At 34.7% G+C, this 17,725-nt stretch overlaps 1 protein-coding gene across 1 annotated transcript; it reads left to right on the top strand.

Moving 5' to 3' along the window:
* Positions 1-976: 976 nt before the first annotated feature.
* Positions 977-13,696, top strand: LUM (lumican). The gene is made up of 3 exons (XM_039342301.1): positions 977-1,225; positions 9,811-10,710; positions 12,768-13,696. The coding sequence occupies exons 2-3, from the start codon at positions 9,831-9,833 to the stop codon at positions 12,920-12,922; spliced, it is 1,035 nt and encodes a 344-aa protein (XP_039198235.1). The 5' UTR covers positions 977-1,225; positions 9,811-9,830; the 3' UTR covers positions 12,923-13,696.
* Positions 13,697-17,725: the final 4,029 nt, after the last annotated feature.

Genomic DNA, 17,725 nt, shown 5'->3' with positions numbered 1-17,725 from the left:
GGGTCACATCCACCTAATGGGCCACGCCCACCCGGCACCCTACGATACATAAGTGGGTTTTGGGTTGCAGTTTGGGCACTTGGTCTCTAAAAGGTTCGCCATCACTGTTATATACCATAAATATACAGTTGATATTTTTTTTCTTTGATATTCTTTCTAAGTGATTTTGAGAAGCTCATACTTCTTCCTGTCACTTATAGCTGGACCCTTAAAGGAAACATCTACCCAAACAAACAAGGCCTCTCATGGGAGTGTTTTGGTGATATTAAACCCAGAATAAACACTTAAGAGTTTTGCCAATCATTTTCTTTATTATTTTTATTCCATTTTTGGCAATGTCTGTTTCAACAACATTTGCATCCAAGCTTTAGGATGCATTCTTGAACATTATCCATAAATAAGAAACAGTCAGCCTTCAGTTGATTGGTTCCAGATCCTAATGGTCCTAAAAGTGACAAATGTTTATGTATTTTAGAAAGCTGCCAACTATTTATCTCTATTACAGACAATTCATTTCTGTTATGTAAATATTTACATGAATATATATATCATTACTAAACATAAACAACATATAAAATCTTAATCCGATTGTGCTAGTGAATATTTTTGTTCGATATGATAAAGGAAAATGTACATGGTTCCTTCAACATTTTGTACTGCAAAGACTTTTAGTAAGTTTAGTAAGACAATTTAGACTGTACATAACTTAGTAAGAAGAAAAAAATGAAAAAGTGTATGAGTCACTTGGTTCAAAAATTGTGGTTGAACTGATGCTTGAGGTTTATTTGTTAGATCTTGCTAAGGGTTATAAAGTAAGTTGGGGAAATGAAATGTCTGTTTGCAATCTGGACATTGTTTAGAATAATGTCTTCTTTTAGAAGTCTGTTGTTTGTGCTACAGCAGAGCTTGAACTTTTCTTAGGTTGCTTAAAGGGGTTATCTCTCATTCCATGGAGAGAACAGATGGGTTGTCTTTTACAATTTTCAGCCTCCACCTGCATTTGATTAGAGACAGCAGCAGTTTTACATAGCCCATGCCAGAATACCATGATGACATAGCAGCTTCAGACAACAGCGTGACTAGGATTTTTTCCCCCTAAACCCTTGAATCACAGAGGATCTAGCAGCCAGTTACCATCTGACACTGTTTATAGCATATATTGTTCGATCCACTCCCTTACTGAATCTGCTGTGGGAATTAAAGCAAGCAGCTTCAAGTCAGAAAGGTAAGTTCTCTTGCATGTTTTAACACTTAGAATTAAGCAACTGAACAAAGCAGCACTAAGAATACAACTTACCTTTGTTAGTTTACATACTGGACACAGCTGCTTTTGTGTATTTGTTTTCTGGGTTTATGATAAAATGCTCTTCATGTATGTGGGTTACTGTTGTATTTCTTTGTAGAATTTAATCACTTCCAGAAGATCTATTCCATACAAATGGCAAACCACAGGGAGGAACACAATATCTATCTAAAAAATATTTCCATTTATTAGTAAGAACCCGTATATTAAATAGGTGGATTACTTTGAAAATTGCATTGATAAAACAATATTCCATGTTACTGAAGAAAATCAAAATTATTTAAAGTTATTTGTCTAGCAATGTGCATGTTAATTAACCTTTTATGGACCTGCAGGTTTTAGTGTGAAAGTTTAAAAAAGAAAAGTGTACAGAATAAGAATTCCTCTTTGTAACTGCTAATGAAAAAAGTTTTTTCCATCTGAAGGAAGGTGCCAAATGACAACTGTAGCCCTTGCATGCAAATTTTTAGCAGATGTTCACAGGAATATATTCAAACATTTGTACTAGAGAAATATCACTATATTCTGCTAACTTCTGGTTCTTGCTGATCTTTTAGGAAATTATATACCCATCTAAACAAGTTTATGAAATGTACACAGAGCAAAAAAGGGTCTCACAAATTTCAAAAAGTAGAATCTTGCATGAAAAAGATTACCCTTGATTTTTTTTATATTCATGGATTATTCATATGATTAACAAATGTAATACTGCACTTCTAGTTGGAGAAAGATTACTATATTAGCATCTTGAAGCAAATTTTCTTTAAGCCTGAACAATTGAACTATAATATTTTAAAATGTTTAACTAAATATTAATCTATCTTATCAATATTTTCTAAGGAATGGCTTACCAGTCCATTTTCCTCTGTAATGCAGTAGGTCAAAGGGATACAATAAGTATAAAGTGGTACAAACAGATCAGAAATATCTAAGAAATATTTCCAAGGCCAAAGTGTGTAATTCTAAATGAGGTCTTATTTTATTATATTTCTATTGTTTTCTTTTAAATAGAAGCAGGAAATGTTGCTATATCATTAAAGGGAAGATTGTAAAGTCTCTCTGATCAACTAACTCTGATCAGTCTGTTGTAACTACAACTAAGGCTACTCATGTACAGTTAATACTATGTTCTTATAGAAAGACATTTATAATTTAAATCTGTACAATGAGACCTACACTATAACCAGTAGAGATCTTTCCAGAATCTCCAATAGCAATTCAATTACACAAAACAATATTAATTTCACACTATATATATTTGATATATAAATTTGCAAGCCACAGAATTGCCTGATGTGTATAAACATTTATTAGACAAATTAACATATTCTATAAATGTATGCCAAAATTCATAACAACTACTTAGTATTCACTGATCAGAACTAAAACTTCAGTTATTATATATTCAGCTATAACTTATCATGTTACTTCAACTCTCTTCTACCCCCATTTTTTTTACAACTGATATTGTTGCTAGCAATGATATTTTGTAATTCTTCTCTAGTGGAAAAATAGTGTCTCAAACAAAATATTTTCTTTTAGTTCATTAATTTTTACCCTCCCTTTCCACTCAAACATAGAATTGGCAAAAAAATAGTTTTGGGCACATTAATGTAGGAACTTGTTTCTTATAAATCCAAGATGTCCTTCCATGAAGATATAATTGGCAAAGAAATCAAGTGATACCAGATTATATTATAGTATACCTATCCATTCAAATGCAGCTGGGGTAGCTTTACTTCAAGGATGCAAATTTCATTATAACTCAGCTGATTGTTTTTCTAATACTAAACCTCTTACCACAAGCATCTTCAATGGAATAATTTCATGGGGTTGGTGGTTCTTATGGACTCTGAAGCCAACACATATTTTCTTATTTAATAGAGTGATTAATTATTTTTAAGCTGAGAATTAAATAACTATATGGCTTTTATGCTGGCAACTGAGTGAACTGCATCTACCCCTCCCACTGTATACTCTCTGTGTTGACCAAACCTACTCCAAATTTTTGGAAGATGCTGGAATAAAACTAGACTGAGTGTGTTCAGAGGACATAACAGAAACATTAAGAGCAAGAGGATATCCATTTCATGAGAGGAAGTCTGTTTGCATACTATTGAATATGGCCCTTTTCCTAATGTATATCAAAATTGTAGATAACTAGTCATGTCTGTTTCATACAATTATCTACTACAGACGTTTCTGTTTATTCGTTAAAGTATTGAAATGTATTAATCTACATATGGTTTTCACTGATGTATACATTTGCTCCTAATTTATCCTCAGTAAACATTAAATCATCCATAATAACAATTAGGGAATGCAAATTGCCTAATTTACATGAAAATGCAGGACGAAAACTTCCTTGTGATTATTTATTTATTTATTTATTTACATTTGTTATAGCTACTCATCTCTAATAGACTCTGGGTGGCATACACAAAAAAAGCCCCAATAAACCTAATTTTGTGAATGTAATTATTTTTTTAAAAAAGAAAAAAGGTGGGTGTTCCTAAACCTCCCAATATAAAGAAATGCAATATTTTATGATGCTGACAATAGGCATATAGGCATGTATCTTAGGAACATCACTGTGAAACAGACAAATGTAATAAAGTAAACCCATTATTAGAATTGTGTATACCAATAATATTTTTTACTGATGCTGTTTGCCCCTTTACCTGTCCTTAGGTTTTGGCTCTTTCTACTTACCTGGTTTCTGTGGTCCATGATCTGTAGCACATCCTTATATTTCCATCATGTTTGTCTTTTCCAACAACTCCTCTGAACCTGAGCTAATTAGCTTCAGGTTCAGTATAGTTTCTGCATAAACATTAAACATTTTGCAGCATTAAGATTAAGCTGAAGGACACACAATTTACCACTTATGAGTATTCATATGCAATCCATCCTCCTTATCTCCTTCCTCACCCTTCTGTGGTTAAGATGCCACAGAATCTTACCAATTTTTTCATTATGTTTCTTAAACTGAAAAAAGAGGTTCTCTTTTTCTCTCTACATACATACATGTATGTATGTATGTATGTATAGACACACACACACACACACACACACACACAGAGAGAGAGAGAGAGAGAGAGAGAGAACCTCTTTTTTCAGTTTAAGAAATATAATGAAATAATTGGTAAGATGCTGTGGCATATTAACCAATTATGCTTACTGTCAAATCAGAGATTGGTGGAGATAAGATGATATGATAGGATAGGATAGGATAGGATAGGATTGAATTGATGATAGATGAATAGATAGATGTTATAATAAATAGATAGATAGATAGATAGATAGATAGATAGATATTTGAGGAGAGATGTTTTACTAATCACAGATCAAAGTAGTAATGTACCATAAATAAAATGAAAATGTTAAAATAATACAATAAAAAGCCATGCATTTAATAAAATGGATAACAAGTCATATTAAGACAAGTCATATTAAAACATATTAAAACTCACTCTGTAAGTATTACCAATATTAAACTGAGAACCCTTGCAATTCAGCAAAAAATGGCAACCCTTTTACATATTCCTATAGACAGATTTACTAGCAAGAAGAAAATATTTCCAGATCAGCCAGGTGCTATGCAGCAAAAATATTTGATCCTGTCTGAGTCATCCCAAGCCAACAAATATATAAGTAATTTGGTATGAAATTGATTACAAAATCTCCCTTCTAGAATCATGAATGGAAAAACATTAAGTCTAGTCAATAACAATTTGTCTATGTGAGATGGAAAAGTCATTGGTGAAATAATTAAGTAAAGTAAAAAATTGTCATTCCAAATCTATGTCAGCCCAAAAACGTGTTGTCTTGTTTCTGAAGTGGCTTTCTCGAGCCCCAGTATCATAAAGAATTTGGATAAAAACTTTCTTGGCCCTTTTTTCCAAGAAGCAAAGTTAACATCTACATGAAACCACTGGACTAGATCATCTGTCAGTACAGAATTAGGGTTCATTAGTATGTGGATAATTTTAATATATCAACTTCACGACAAATGGGAAATGCAGATGAGGCTCTTAGATTCTAAAAGCAGACTTAGAACTAATGTTATCAAGATAAGAGTAATTGTGTCTGATGTGTTGTTCCATTTGTGATTGTGATTGTGATCATCCTTCTCCCCTCCCATCCATGTTGAACTGGTTTTGAAATTATTTTTACTTATTAGCAGATCACTGCTTTGGCCAGAAAGGCCCTCACATGGTTTTATCTTTTGTGCCAGTTATGATCATTACTTGATTTGGAAACTCTTCTCATAGTCATTCATACTTCAGTAACTTCTTGACTGGACTACTACAATATGTTTCACATGGAGCTGGCCAGGAGGACCATTTAGAATATATTGCTGATCCACAGTGCAGCAGTTTGAGTAGTTATGGTTATAATTAGATTGCCATGTAAATCAGTACTCTGAAAGTACCTCGTTAATAGTTGACTTTCTGTGCAATTATAGGTGTTGATTGCCAATTTAAAGGTCCATATGGATCAGAACCTGGATATCAGTAAGATTGCTTGTATGGAAGAAGTTGACTCCAAGTATATGAAGTAGCTTTTAGTGTGGAATAGTGGAAGGCCAATTTTTTTCTTTGCCTTCATTGCCTGGGACCAGGCATTCTTAACCTTCTTGTGAGAACTTTTTGAGATATTTGAGAAAAAAGTATTTATTAAACATACTTAATAAAATTAAACAAAACAGACAGATATAGATTTGTACTATAAATAAAACCAATTATACTCAAGTATAATTATCAATATATTAAAAATAATAATATAATATATGTGTATTTCTTTATTAATCCATTAAATCAATAAATGACAAGCTAAATTTCAATTAGAAAAACAATTTGTAATAGTTTTTTTCAATCCAAGTTCACAGACCTCCTGAAATCTATTCATAGACCTATACTAAGAATCCATGCTTTCACCCCCCTACCTAAGATAACTGCATTTCTGGTTTAAAAAAATAGAAGATGAAAATGAGTTTATTTGGAGAATGTGTGGAGAAATCTGTTGCTATACAAAACTGGAATACTGGAATTAAAATAGAAGTTAAAGGGAAGAAAACTAAATACGCATCCATGTCTAACACATTTTAAAATAAGTATTGAAACAGATTTACAAGATAAACTCATATAACTTATAGCAACATACTTAATTGAAAAAAAGAGTAATGTATAGTTGTTTTTGCCAGTTTAACCATAGGTTGATTTGGTTACCGGTAGCTTAGACCTGTTGAAGACAGTATAAACTGTTTCATGTAATTGAACAGAAGACTGTTCTTCCTAATACTGAAACAAAATCCTTTATCAAACATTAACAAATCAGTTCTAAAGCCAACTTAGACTTCAGACAGCATCTTATCAAGAATAACATGAATGGGATCAGAGTTAGCAGATTGAAATGGAATGAGATCTTGAAGTAAATATCAAAATTCAAAGAAAGTGTCAATGCAGTATTCATCCACTGTAAAAAAAAAAGTCCAATAGCATAATAGGAATAATAAGAAAAAGTATTGCAATTAAGGAGACCAATGTTTTAATGCCCTTATATAAATGATGTGATTGCATCTGGAATATGTGTGCAGGTTTGCTAGCCATACTCAAAAAGGAGATAGTGGAACTCAAGAAAGTTCAGAGGAGGGCAGCTAAGATCAAGGGGATGGAGTAGAATCACTATGAGGAAAGGTTGCAGCAGTTCTAATCTGAAAAGGAAGCCAACAAGATGGGATATGATTGAGATATAAAAAATTATGCATGCCATGAATAAAATGTATTGTTGTTGTTAATTGTGAAGTCGTGTCCGACCCATCGCGACCCCATGGACAACGTTCCTCCAGGTCTTCCTGTCCTCTACCATCTTCTGGAGTCCATTTAAGTTCACACCTACTGCTTCAGTGACTCATCCAGCCATCTCATTCTCTGTCGTCCCCTTCTTCTATTGCCCTCAATCTTTCCCAGCATTAGGCCCTTCTCCAGTGAGTCCTTCCTTCTCATTAGGTGGCCAAAGTATTTGAGTTTCAACTTCAGGATCTGGCCTTCTAAAGAGCAGTCGGGGTTGATCTCTTCTAGGACTGACCGGTTTGAACGCCTTGCAGTCCAAGGGACTCGCAGGAGTCTTCTCCAGCACCATAGTTCACAGGCCTCAATTCTTTTGCGCTCAGCCTTTCTTATGGTCCAACTTTCACAGCCATACATTGCAACTGGGAAAACCATGGCCTGGACTATACACACTTTTGTTGGCAGGGTAATGTCTCTGCTTTTTAGTATGCTGTCTAGATTTGCCATAGCTTTCCTCCCCAATAAGATGTATAAGAAGCAGCTATTTCCCTTTCTCAAAATAAACTGGAGGTTATCCAATTAAAGTAAATCAGGAAACATATTTTTTTTCACAACACATAATTCAGTTTGGAATTCACTACTATAAGATGTGGTCTAGCTACTAGATTGTCTGGCTTTGCAAAACATTTGGACCAATAAATACATTGATCATGAAGTTCAATGGCGGATAGTCTTTATGATGGTATGACTACCTTTGAAGGCCATCTGCTGGGAGAGAAATCTGCTTCTTTGTACAGATGGTTAGCTATTCTGAGAACTAGTCCATGCTGGACTAGATGGGACAGGGGTATGATCCATTATAACACTAATTATGTTGTTGTATTCATAGTCATTCAATACATTTCACATATAGACATCCAGTCCAGTTTCTTTCCTTTGGCATATGAATCTTACTCAGCCTGAGTAACAAGGGAAGACAACACTGGGAGCCACAATTCAGAATACATAAAATCACCAACTGTGGTTTTTCTTTTCTTAAAATAGGGCTTTTGTCTAAGATCAAATGATGTGTTCATTCAAAGAGTAGCATAAGAATGGTTCCCAGAGAATCTGGTCAATATGAATCTGGTGAATCTGACCCTGGATGAATTTATTTATGAATTAATTTATTCAGTTAATTACATATTTAAAAAGTGGAAGAATATAAGAATACATTTCTTGGATCAAGTTCAGCATTTTGTTTTTCACAGGCCAATGGTGAAGACAAATCCCTCTCCCACTGTTGTTCTCTACAACTCATATCTGGGAAGTCTCCAGCCCAGAGATAACATCAAATTTATAGGCTTGATCATAAATGTATTCAATCCTATTTCTCTATTTAATTTAAAAACCACTCAAATTGTATGATTCCTGGCAGTTTCTAACTGAAAAGTATATATCTATCTAAATTAGGTGGTCATCACTACATTTCTTGATAAAATACCTGAAGTATTCACTATGTTTTTTCCCCTGTTCTAAATATCCTTCCAAACATCTATGCTGGATGATGTCTTGTCCTACCATTTTGAAAAGCAGAGAAATAGAATTCTACTTTTCTACTTTTTTGGGGGGGGGTAATTTGCATGATTTCATTCAACAACACAATGTTCCCTTTAGAAGCCCTTTTTTGAAACTAAAGAATCCCAAACAACTCAGCCTTTTCTTGTAAAGCAGATATTGGATTCTCTCATAATCTTGGCTCCACTATTATATCTTTTTCTAGATATACCCATTTTTCCAGATACAAACACATGTCATATTCATATGAAGGCATTAAAAATATGTCATTAATAAATAATTCCTCTCATAATAAATGCATTGAACACTATCCAATATTTCTCTTTTTGCCTGTTTTGTATTATCCTAGCACAAGTGGTTACCTACAGTTGAAGTAAAGCGTATACACACAGAGAGAGAGAGAGAGAGAGAGAAAGAGAGAGAGAAAGAGAGAGAGAGAGAGAGAGAAAGAGAAAGAGAAAGGGGGGGGGAATCTATGAGTATATTTTTCTCTGTGTGTATGTATACATTTGTTTATGGATTTCCTCTCTGTTTTTTTTTTCAGCTGAAATTAGTCATTATACTGGATTTATTGAATATGCCCACCATAAAATAAATGATGAACCAGCATTATGCAGCCATTATATTTTGATGGATGAGCCATTAGGTAGACTGCCAAGTAAACTACTTAGCAACATGTGTATACCTCTCAGTTTTTTCCTTCTTGATTAAAGCTAGACAGATATTTGGAAAAGAATGGTTGGCCCAAATGATCCATTTCCTTAATCTCTAGAAGTTTTCAGTCAACATTTTAGCAATTAGAATTGTTAATAATATATTAAATTTCTCTGTACTTTCATATAAAATTCAAATCATCCATATCTAATAATATTATAACATTATAACAAGTTTATTTTCCATATAAATATTTAATAAACATTGCCATGTCACATCAGAAGTTTGCACTTATTGCCACTTGTATTATTTAGTCATTGATCAAAGCTGTAAATACTTAATATAATGTTAGAATATTAACCTATATATATAAGCATAATAAATGCTTCGTTTTCAGAAAGTTATTTATATTTACAGACGTTGTATATTTTTTTGTTTTGTTCTTCTAATATGCTTCCTTACAGTGACTTTGAAGTAACTCTATGTTTTCTATCTCTTTAACAGACACAATCCTGACTGCAAAGATGTATCTGACTTCTCTTCCTTTCTTCCTTCTCTTGATCAGCGGCATCTTCTGTCAATATGATTATGACGAACAAGATTTTAACATGTTTTATTCAATGTTAGAGCTATCATCTGCAGTCTGTGCACCAGAATGTAATTGCCCTATAACCTATCCCTCAGCCATGTATTGTGATGATCTTAAACTGAAGAGTTTCCCCATTATTCCTAAAGGAATCAAATACCTGTATCTTCGCAATAATCTGCTTGAAGGCATAGAGGATAATGCTTTTGAGAACGTGACAGATCTGGAGTGGCTAATTCTAGACAATAACCAACTGAAAAATTCCAATATTAAAGGCAAAGTCTTTGCCAAATTAAAGAATTTAAAAAAGCTGCACATAAATCACAACAACTTAACTGAAGTTGTTGGGCCACTTCCCAGTACTCTGGATGACCTGCAACTCACTCATAATAAGATTTCAAAAATCACCCCCAATACACTCGAGGGACTAGTGAATCTGACTGTCATTCATCTACAGCACAATGAACTGACTGAAGGTACACTCTCTGGAGTTTTTAAAGGCTTAAAATCACTCTTGTATCTGGACTTGAGCAATAATAAACTGACTAAACTGCCTACAGGACTGCCTAATAATTTATTGATGCTGTATTTTGATAATAATCAGATTACCAGCGTTCCTGATCAGTATTTCCAGGGTTTAAAAGCACTGCAGTATTTGCGTCTTTCTCACAATAAGTTGACAGATTCTGGAATACCAGGCAATGTTTTCAATATCTCTTCACTTGTGGAGCTGGACCTCTCCTATAATCAGCTAAAGAGCATTCCGACAGTCAATGAGCACCTTGAAAACTACTACCTCCAAGTCAACGAAATTAGCAGTGAGTAATATTGGGAGAGAAAGAGAGGGGGGAGGAAGAGGGAGGGAGGTGTTGGTGATAGTTACGTAAATGAGATAACAGTATATAAACCTCAATTTTCATATAACCATTTTATCCTAGTCTTTATATTCATTCCATCTCTTATTAAAAATAATAACTATCATGATAAAAACCTGCAATTATTTCAAAGAATAATTGGTAATCATACATGCTCTAGCTAGCAACAACAGAAGTCCATAGATCCTGCTTTCACTTCATAATGTGAAAGCCTTCTTTTCTGGAAGTAATAGTTTCAAGCCATTTCTGGATTTTGACCGATAATAAATTATGTTGATGAAGATAGTCATACATATGATGGCCCATCAAGACAGTTTGGTCAGGTTTGTTTTTTTAAAAAAATCATTATTTACTTTTATTGTCAAACAAATCTATATATTTTCCATAATCTGCTATATAATACATTTTATTCATCAAGCATCATTGCAACTTTCAATAACTCTATTGGTTTCCATGCCACTTATTACAGTGATTTCAATAAAAAAAATCAACTTCACTATACTTCTCGCAATAATAGTAATAATAAATAATAATAATAATTCAGTAATAACTATCCCCAAAGTATGATTACTGTGCATATTGATCTTACCAGGGTATGAGGATTCCTAGAATAATAATAAAATCTTTGAAAATACTTATAAACAAATTAGGGAAATAGTATAGATATTAACTCTACTACATTCTGTTACTCTCAACAAGAGATTAAATAAATACATTAAAATCTCAATATAACTTATTCAGTATTATTGTAACGGGAAAAATATATGAAGCAGAAACTGGAAGTCACATATTTAATGGTTGCTATTTCCACAATCAAACAAGTGCGGCATAAAAAAATGTGGAAAAAAAACAGTTGAAGAACCAATGAAAAGGATATCAAAACTCCTCCTGCATACTTATCTGAGAATAAGTCACAACAACATTCCAAAAACCAAAAACAGGCAAGACAACAGATACTGCTGCACATTTTTACTATTTTATCTGTAATACTAAAACAAATACATGCATTCTAGAAAATTTTTTCTGAGTTGTTGCTGGCACATCTTATAACAAATATTTGTGGCCATAATATTATAGCTTATTTGCAGCACAAGAACACAATCTGGAGGCATCCAAAAGGAAGGATGTAAATTTATTTATTTAGCATATGGCATACAATGTCAGGGAAATCTACAAATGGTAGACACAATGCAGTCCTGACAGCTTACATTGCTAGTTCATTGTGTTTGGTGTTGCGAATCTATCCTTGGTGCATTGTGGATAACGAATCAGCTTTACATCAATTAACTAGCAGCATTCTGGTTGCTGACTCTTCCGGGCTCCTCTGCTAGTCTTGTCTCGCCTTGTGTTGTGATGCCTCACGTCTGGCCAGGTCCAGTGCCCGCTTTTGTTCTCTTGCACATACAAAAGCAGTTAGGCTTTCCGCCACCAAAATTGTATTCATTTATCTACTCACAATATTGTATGCTTTCAGTATGCTGGATGGCAGGAATTAGGGATTGAGCAAAGGAAGCGTACTCCATCTCATGAAATCAGGCTCAAACCACCAAAATGCAGACCATTCATGGCCATTCCAGCATCATTAAGCCTTTATGCCACCGCATCCCCTATAAAGGATGTAATGACATACAGACCAAACATAGAGTAAATGTATCTTAGCTACAATATGCCACATTTCACTGTATTATACTACAATAAAGACAAATAAAGCTTGTAATTAATATCATCATGCTGTATTGATATTGTAGCATCTGTTCATCTCATTGCTTACAACTAAAAATTCCTAGGTATATTTTTGTGTATTAATTTTTCAAATCAAGACTTTAAGAATAATGTCTGATATCTGGGTGTAATATATGTATGTAACTTACAGAAAATAGAATTTAACTAGCTGTGGTACCAAAAATCTGCTAGAACTCCTGGCATTAGTTAAATCTGGAAACATTTAACTAGGCTGATTGTGAAAATTATATTCTAATATTATGTTGTTTATATTACAGAATTTTCAGTGAACAGCTTTTGTAAGGTTGTCGGGATACTAGCCTATTCCAGGGTATCACATCTGCGTCTGGATGGAAATAATATCACAAGAGCTGATCTTCCACAGGAAATGTACAACTGTCTCCGAGTGGCCACTGAGATTTCTTTGAAATGAATTGTACAATTCCCTTATGATGCTTTACACCATAGTAATACTTTGGTACTAAAATGTCACCTGGTATAAGATCTTTTGTTTTGTTAATAAACAGCATTATTGTGTGGCTATTTTTTTTTTAATGTGTATATTCTAGAATGCCTGTGATGCAGAATTTTTTTGTAAAGATAGAAAGTCCCATAGATTGCGGACAAAAAATGTTCTCATGTTTATTTCTTAGACTGTTTTATTAACACAGCTATATACAGCCTGAGTTTGAAAAGGGTTTTTTTAAAAGCACTGGTGTATACTCACAATAAACACATACCACTCTCCTTGTGGGTGTGAACTTCTACTCAGGTTTGCAGAAGTCAGGCATATTCTCATCAAGATAGTATATTTAGTACTTAGGGCTGGACCAGGTATGTACAGTAGTAGTTCACACTTTGAGATAAAACTTCCTGTTTTATACTTTTGATTACAATACATAATCAATACATATTGTTTTATTACATAAAACAATAATTCAATATAGCTATATAAATTCTTTATATATAAAGGAAAATAAAATTAAACATTCCAATCAGCATATCCATGTGAAGAACTGAGAAAACATTTTAAGGTTTTTATTTTATTAATGCATTTTATTTTGTTCAGTGACAATGTTTTATTGAGGTCGGTTTAAAACTTTAAAGGAATGGTTATTTTACAGTAAAAATTCTATTATTGTTATACTCTTATTTCTGCATGCTATATTAAATGACTTTAGAAAATAAAAACAGCAAATGAAAAATACTGAGTGTATATTATTGTGAAAATAGATTTTCATTTTTTAAAAAATGTAGATTGAAGCAAACTAAAGTTTTTTTTTTTTTTAAAAAAAAACACTTTGGTGAATGTAATGTTACATTCCCATTAAATAAATTGTTTCATGCATTCTAGTTTTTAAAGAGTCTTCCAAAAAAAACTTTTTAATGATTGTTATATCAGGCTTTGAATTCTGCTATGTACTGGAGAACGGGTCTATGACGACTCGCCAGGACCAACACGCCATGGGTCAACTCACTGTGGACAAGAGTTACACTAGTATCAAAGAAATGATGGAATAGAATCATTAAAGAAAGGATGCAAAAGGAGGGAGAAAATGAAATATAAATGGCAAAAATTAAAATATTTTTTAATTTATTTTAAATAATTAAATTCAATTTTTAAATGTCCTGCTGCAAGTTGGTCCTTGGTGAGTTAGCCATGACTATGGTGAGTTGTTTCATTCTGTTGGAGAATGGTTGTGGGTTAAAGAATTTACAAATTACCATCATGTTGTTGTTGTTAATTGCGAAGTCGTGTCCGACCCATCGCGACCCCATGGACAACGTTCCTCCAGGTCTTCCTGTCCTCTACCATCTTCTGGAGTCCATTTAAATTCACACCTACTGCTTCAGTGACTCCATCCAGCCATCTCATTCTCTGTCGTCCCCTTCTTCTATTGCCCTCAATCTTTCCCAGCATTGGGCTCTTCTCCAGTGAATCCTTCCTTCTCATTAGGTGGCCAAAGTACTTGAGTTTCAACTTCAGGATCTGGCCTTCTAAAGAGCAGTCGGGGTTGATCTCTTCTAGGACTGACCGGTTTGAACGCCTTGCAGTCCAAGGGACTCGCAGGAGTCTTCTCCAGCACCATAGTTCAAAGGCCTCAATTCTTTTGCGCTCAGCCTTTCGTATGGTCCAACTTTCACAGCCATACATTGCAACTGGGAAAACCATGGCCTGGACTATACGCACTTTTGTTGGCAGGGTGATGTCTCTGATTTTTAGAATGCTGTCTAGATTTGCCATAGCTTTCCTCCCCAGGAGCAAGCGTCTTTTAATTTCTTGGCTGCAGTCCCCATCTGAGGTGATCTTGGAGCCCAGAAAAATAAAATCTGTCACTACCTCCATTTCTTCCCCATCTATTTGCCAGGAATTGAGAGGGCTGGATGCCATGATTTTGGTTTTCTTAATGCTGAGTTTCAAGCCAACCTTTGCACTCTCCTTCTTCACCCGCATCAAGAGGCTCTTTAGTTCCTCTTCACTTTCTGCCATTAGAGTGGTATCATCTGCATATCTTAGGTTGTTGATATTTCTCCCGGCAATCTTAATTCCAACTTTTGTTTCATCTAGCCCTGCCTTTCTAATGATGTGCTCTGCATATAAGTTAAATAGGCAGGGCGACAGTATACAGCCTTGCCGGACTCCTTTTCCAATTTTGAACCAATCAGTGGTTCCGTGTTCGGTTCTCACTGTTGCTTCTTGACCCGCATATAAGTTTCTCAAGAGACAAATGAGATGGTCTGGTACTCCCATCTCTTTAAGAACTTGCCACAATTTGTTGTGATCCACACAATCAAAGGCTTTTGCATAGTCAATGAAGCAGAAGTAGATGTTTTTCTGGAACTCCCCAGCTTTCTCCATGATCCAGCGTATGTTGGCAATTTGATCTCTAGTTCCTCTGCCTCTTCGAAATCCTGCCTGTACTTCTGGTAGTTCTCGATCCACATACTGCTGGAGTCTAGCTTGTAGGATTTTAAGCATAACTTTACTAGCATGTGAAATGAGTGCAATGGTGCGATAGTTTGAACATTCTTTGGCCTTGCCTTTCTTTGGAATTGGAATGTAAACTGACCTTTTCCAATCCTGTGGCCACTGTTGAGTTTTCCAAATTTGCTGGCAAATTGAGTGTAGCACTTTTACTGCATCGTCCTTTAAGATTTTGAATAGCTCAGCTGGAATACTGTCACCTCCACTAGCTTTGTTGTTGTTCAGATTTTCTAAGGCCCATTTCACTTCACATTCTAGGATGTCTGGTTCGAGGTCAATGACCATCTCATTGTGGTTATCTGGGATGTTAAGCTCATTCTTGTATAGTTCTTCTGTGTAGTTTTGCCATCTCTTCTTAATCTCTTCTGCCTCTGTTAGGTCTCTGCCATTTTGGTCCTTTATCATGCCCATCTTTGCATGAAACGTTCCCTCATATCTCCAATTTTCTTGAAGAGATCTCTGGTCCTCCCTATTCTGTTGTTTTCTTCTATTTCTTTGCACTGTTCATTTAAGAAGGCATTCTTATCTCTTCTAGCCACTCTCTGGAATTCTGCATTCAATTGGGTGTATCTTTCTCTTTCTCCTTTGCCTTTCGCTTCCCTTCTTTCCTCAGCTATTTGCAAAGCTTCCTGAGACAGCCATTTTGCTTTCTTGCATTTCTTTTTCTTTGGGATGGTTTTAGTTGCTACCTCTTGTACAATGTTGCAAACTTCCATCCATAGTTCTTCAGGCACTCTGTCTATCAGATCTAATTCCTTAAATCTATTTGTCAACTCTACTGTATATTCATCAGGAATATGATTTAGTTCATACCTGAGTGGCCTAGTGCTTTTCCCTACTTTTTTCAATTTAAGTCTAAATTTTGCAACGAGAAGCTCATGATCTGAGCCACAGTCAGCTCCTGGTCTTGTTTTTACTGACTGTATAGAGCTTCTCCATCTTTGGCTGCAGAGCACATAGTCAATATGATTTCTATGTTGACCGTCTGGTGATGTCCATGTGTAGAGCCATCTCTTGGGTTGTTGGAAAAGAGTGGTAAAAGAATTACCATCATAAGAATCCCTAAAATCAATGAGATGCAGATTACAGATAACAGGGAAAACATTTATGGCATAACGTGCATTGCTGAAGTGTATAACTGATCTGAACAACAGTACTGAAAAAAGTGACTTATGATTGTTTTATGACTTATGACCATTTATCACACTTATGACCACGTGTTCATGTGATCAAAATTCAGACGCTTGGCATCTGACTCCTATTTATGATGGTTGCAGTGTCCTTGAGTCATGCAATCACTTTTTGCAACCTTCTGGCAAGCAAAGTCAATGGGGTAGCCAGGTTACAAACTTAAGAACTGCACAGGAATTGAAAAAATTGGCTGGATTTGACATCTCCAGTTAAGGTTGAAAAATATTCATAAATAATGATGAGATGGACACAGGGTGTAGGCATTCTTTTATGAAAACTTTAATCTCAGCCTTGCTATGAGGTTTTTCACATATGTCACACAATTCTGAAAAGCCTACTTTCCTGACGTGTGCACATTGCTCATAATCTACAACCGAAGAAACTCATGAGCCAGCAGTTCTCTGTCCAGGAGATGCTTATAGTTGCTTCTTTTTGCCCTAACCTCTGAATGTAAGCCCTACTTGTGAATGCAAGAAATAGGTGGAAGATGAAAAAATCTGGGGGTTTCTATCACATCCCTTGAAGCACAAGCAGTAAAGCACAGCCATGGGAATTTGTTTCTTAAAACAGACTCAATAAAGCTTTGCAAAATGAGAGGCTATGAATTTAGATTTTTTTTAAAGTTTGTAAATTCATGATTATGGTGATATCTTGTTCCTGTATTTGGAAATATGGAAAATCTAAACTGTAGCAAGCAATGCATTTGTTTTCATAGGTGTCAGTTTCCAGAATTAGATGTTCCAGTTGAAAGAAGTTGCTGAAGTTCTTATGCCAAGTTCTTAAGTTGAACTTGGCAACTTCAAAATGTGTGGACTTCATCTCACAGAATTCCCTAGCCAGCATGTTGAAATCTACACCTCTTAAAATTGCTAAGGTTGAAACCTATTGATACACTAAATATTGCAGTCTGGAGTCTGTCCCAAATCCTTTTTTATTAGCTTGCATTTTATTCTGACTTTACATTTGTATCTAAATGTATAAATGTGTCTCCAAAAGGATCAGGCTCTGTTATTAACTCCCAAATTCCATTTGGTGTGAATTTTTCTGGGTTATGTTTTA

The sequence above is a fragment of the Crotalus tigris genome, unplaced genomic scaffold, assembly GCF_016545835.1.
Source record: "Crotalus tigris isolate CLP2741 ecotype Arizona unplaced genomic scaffold, ASM1654583v1 scf7180000017785.2122318, whole genome shotgun sequence".
Classification (NCBI taxonomy): domain Eukaryota; kingdom Metazoa; phylum Chordata; class Lepidosauria; order Squamata; family Viperidae; genus Crotalus; species Crotalus tigris.
Note: the sequence above shows the minus strand (reverse complement) of the source record. Positions and strands in the feature narration are given on the sequence as shown.

What these genes read in the sequence shown, in the direction of transcription:
- LUM (XM_039342301.1), top strand. Translation starts at nt 9,831, where the DNA reads ATGTATCTGACTTCTCTTCCTTTCTTCCTTCTCTTGATCAGCGGCATC. An exon ending in CCAAGTCAACGAAATTAGCA is followed by an intron (nt 10,711 to 12,767) that starts GTGAGTAATATT and finishes TTTATATTACAG; the next exon opens with AATTTTCAGTGAACAGCTTT.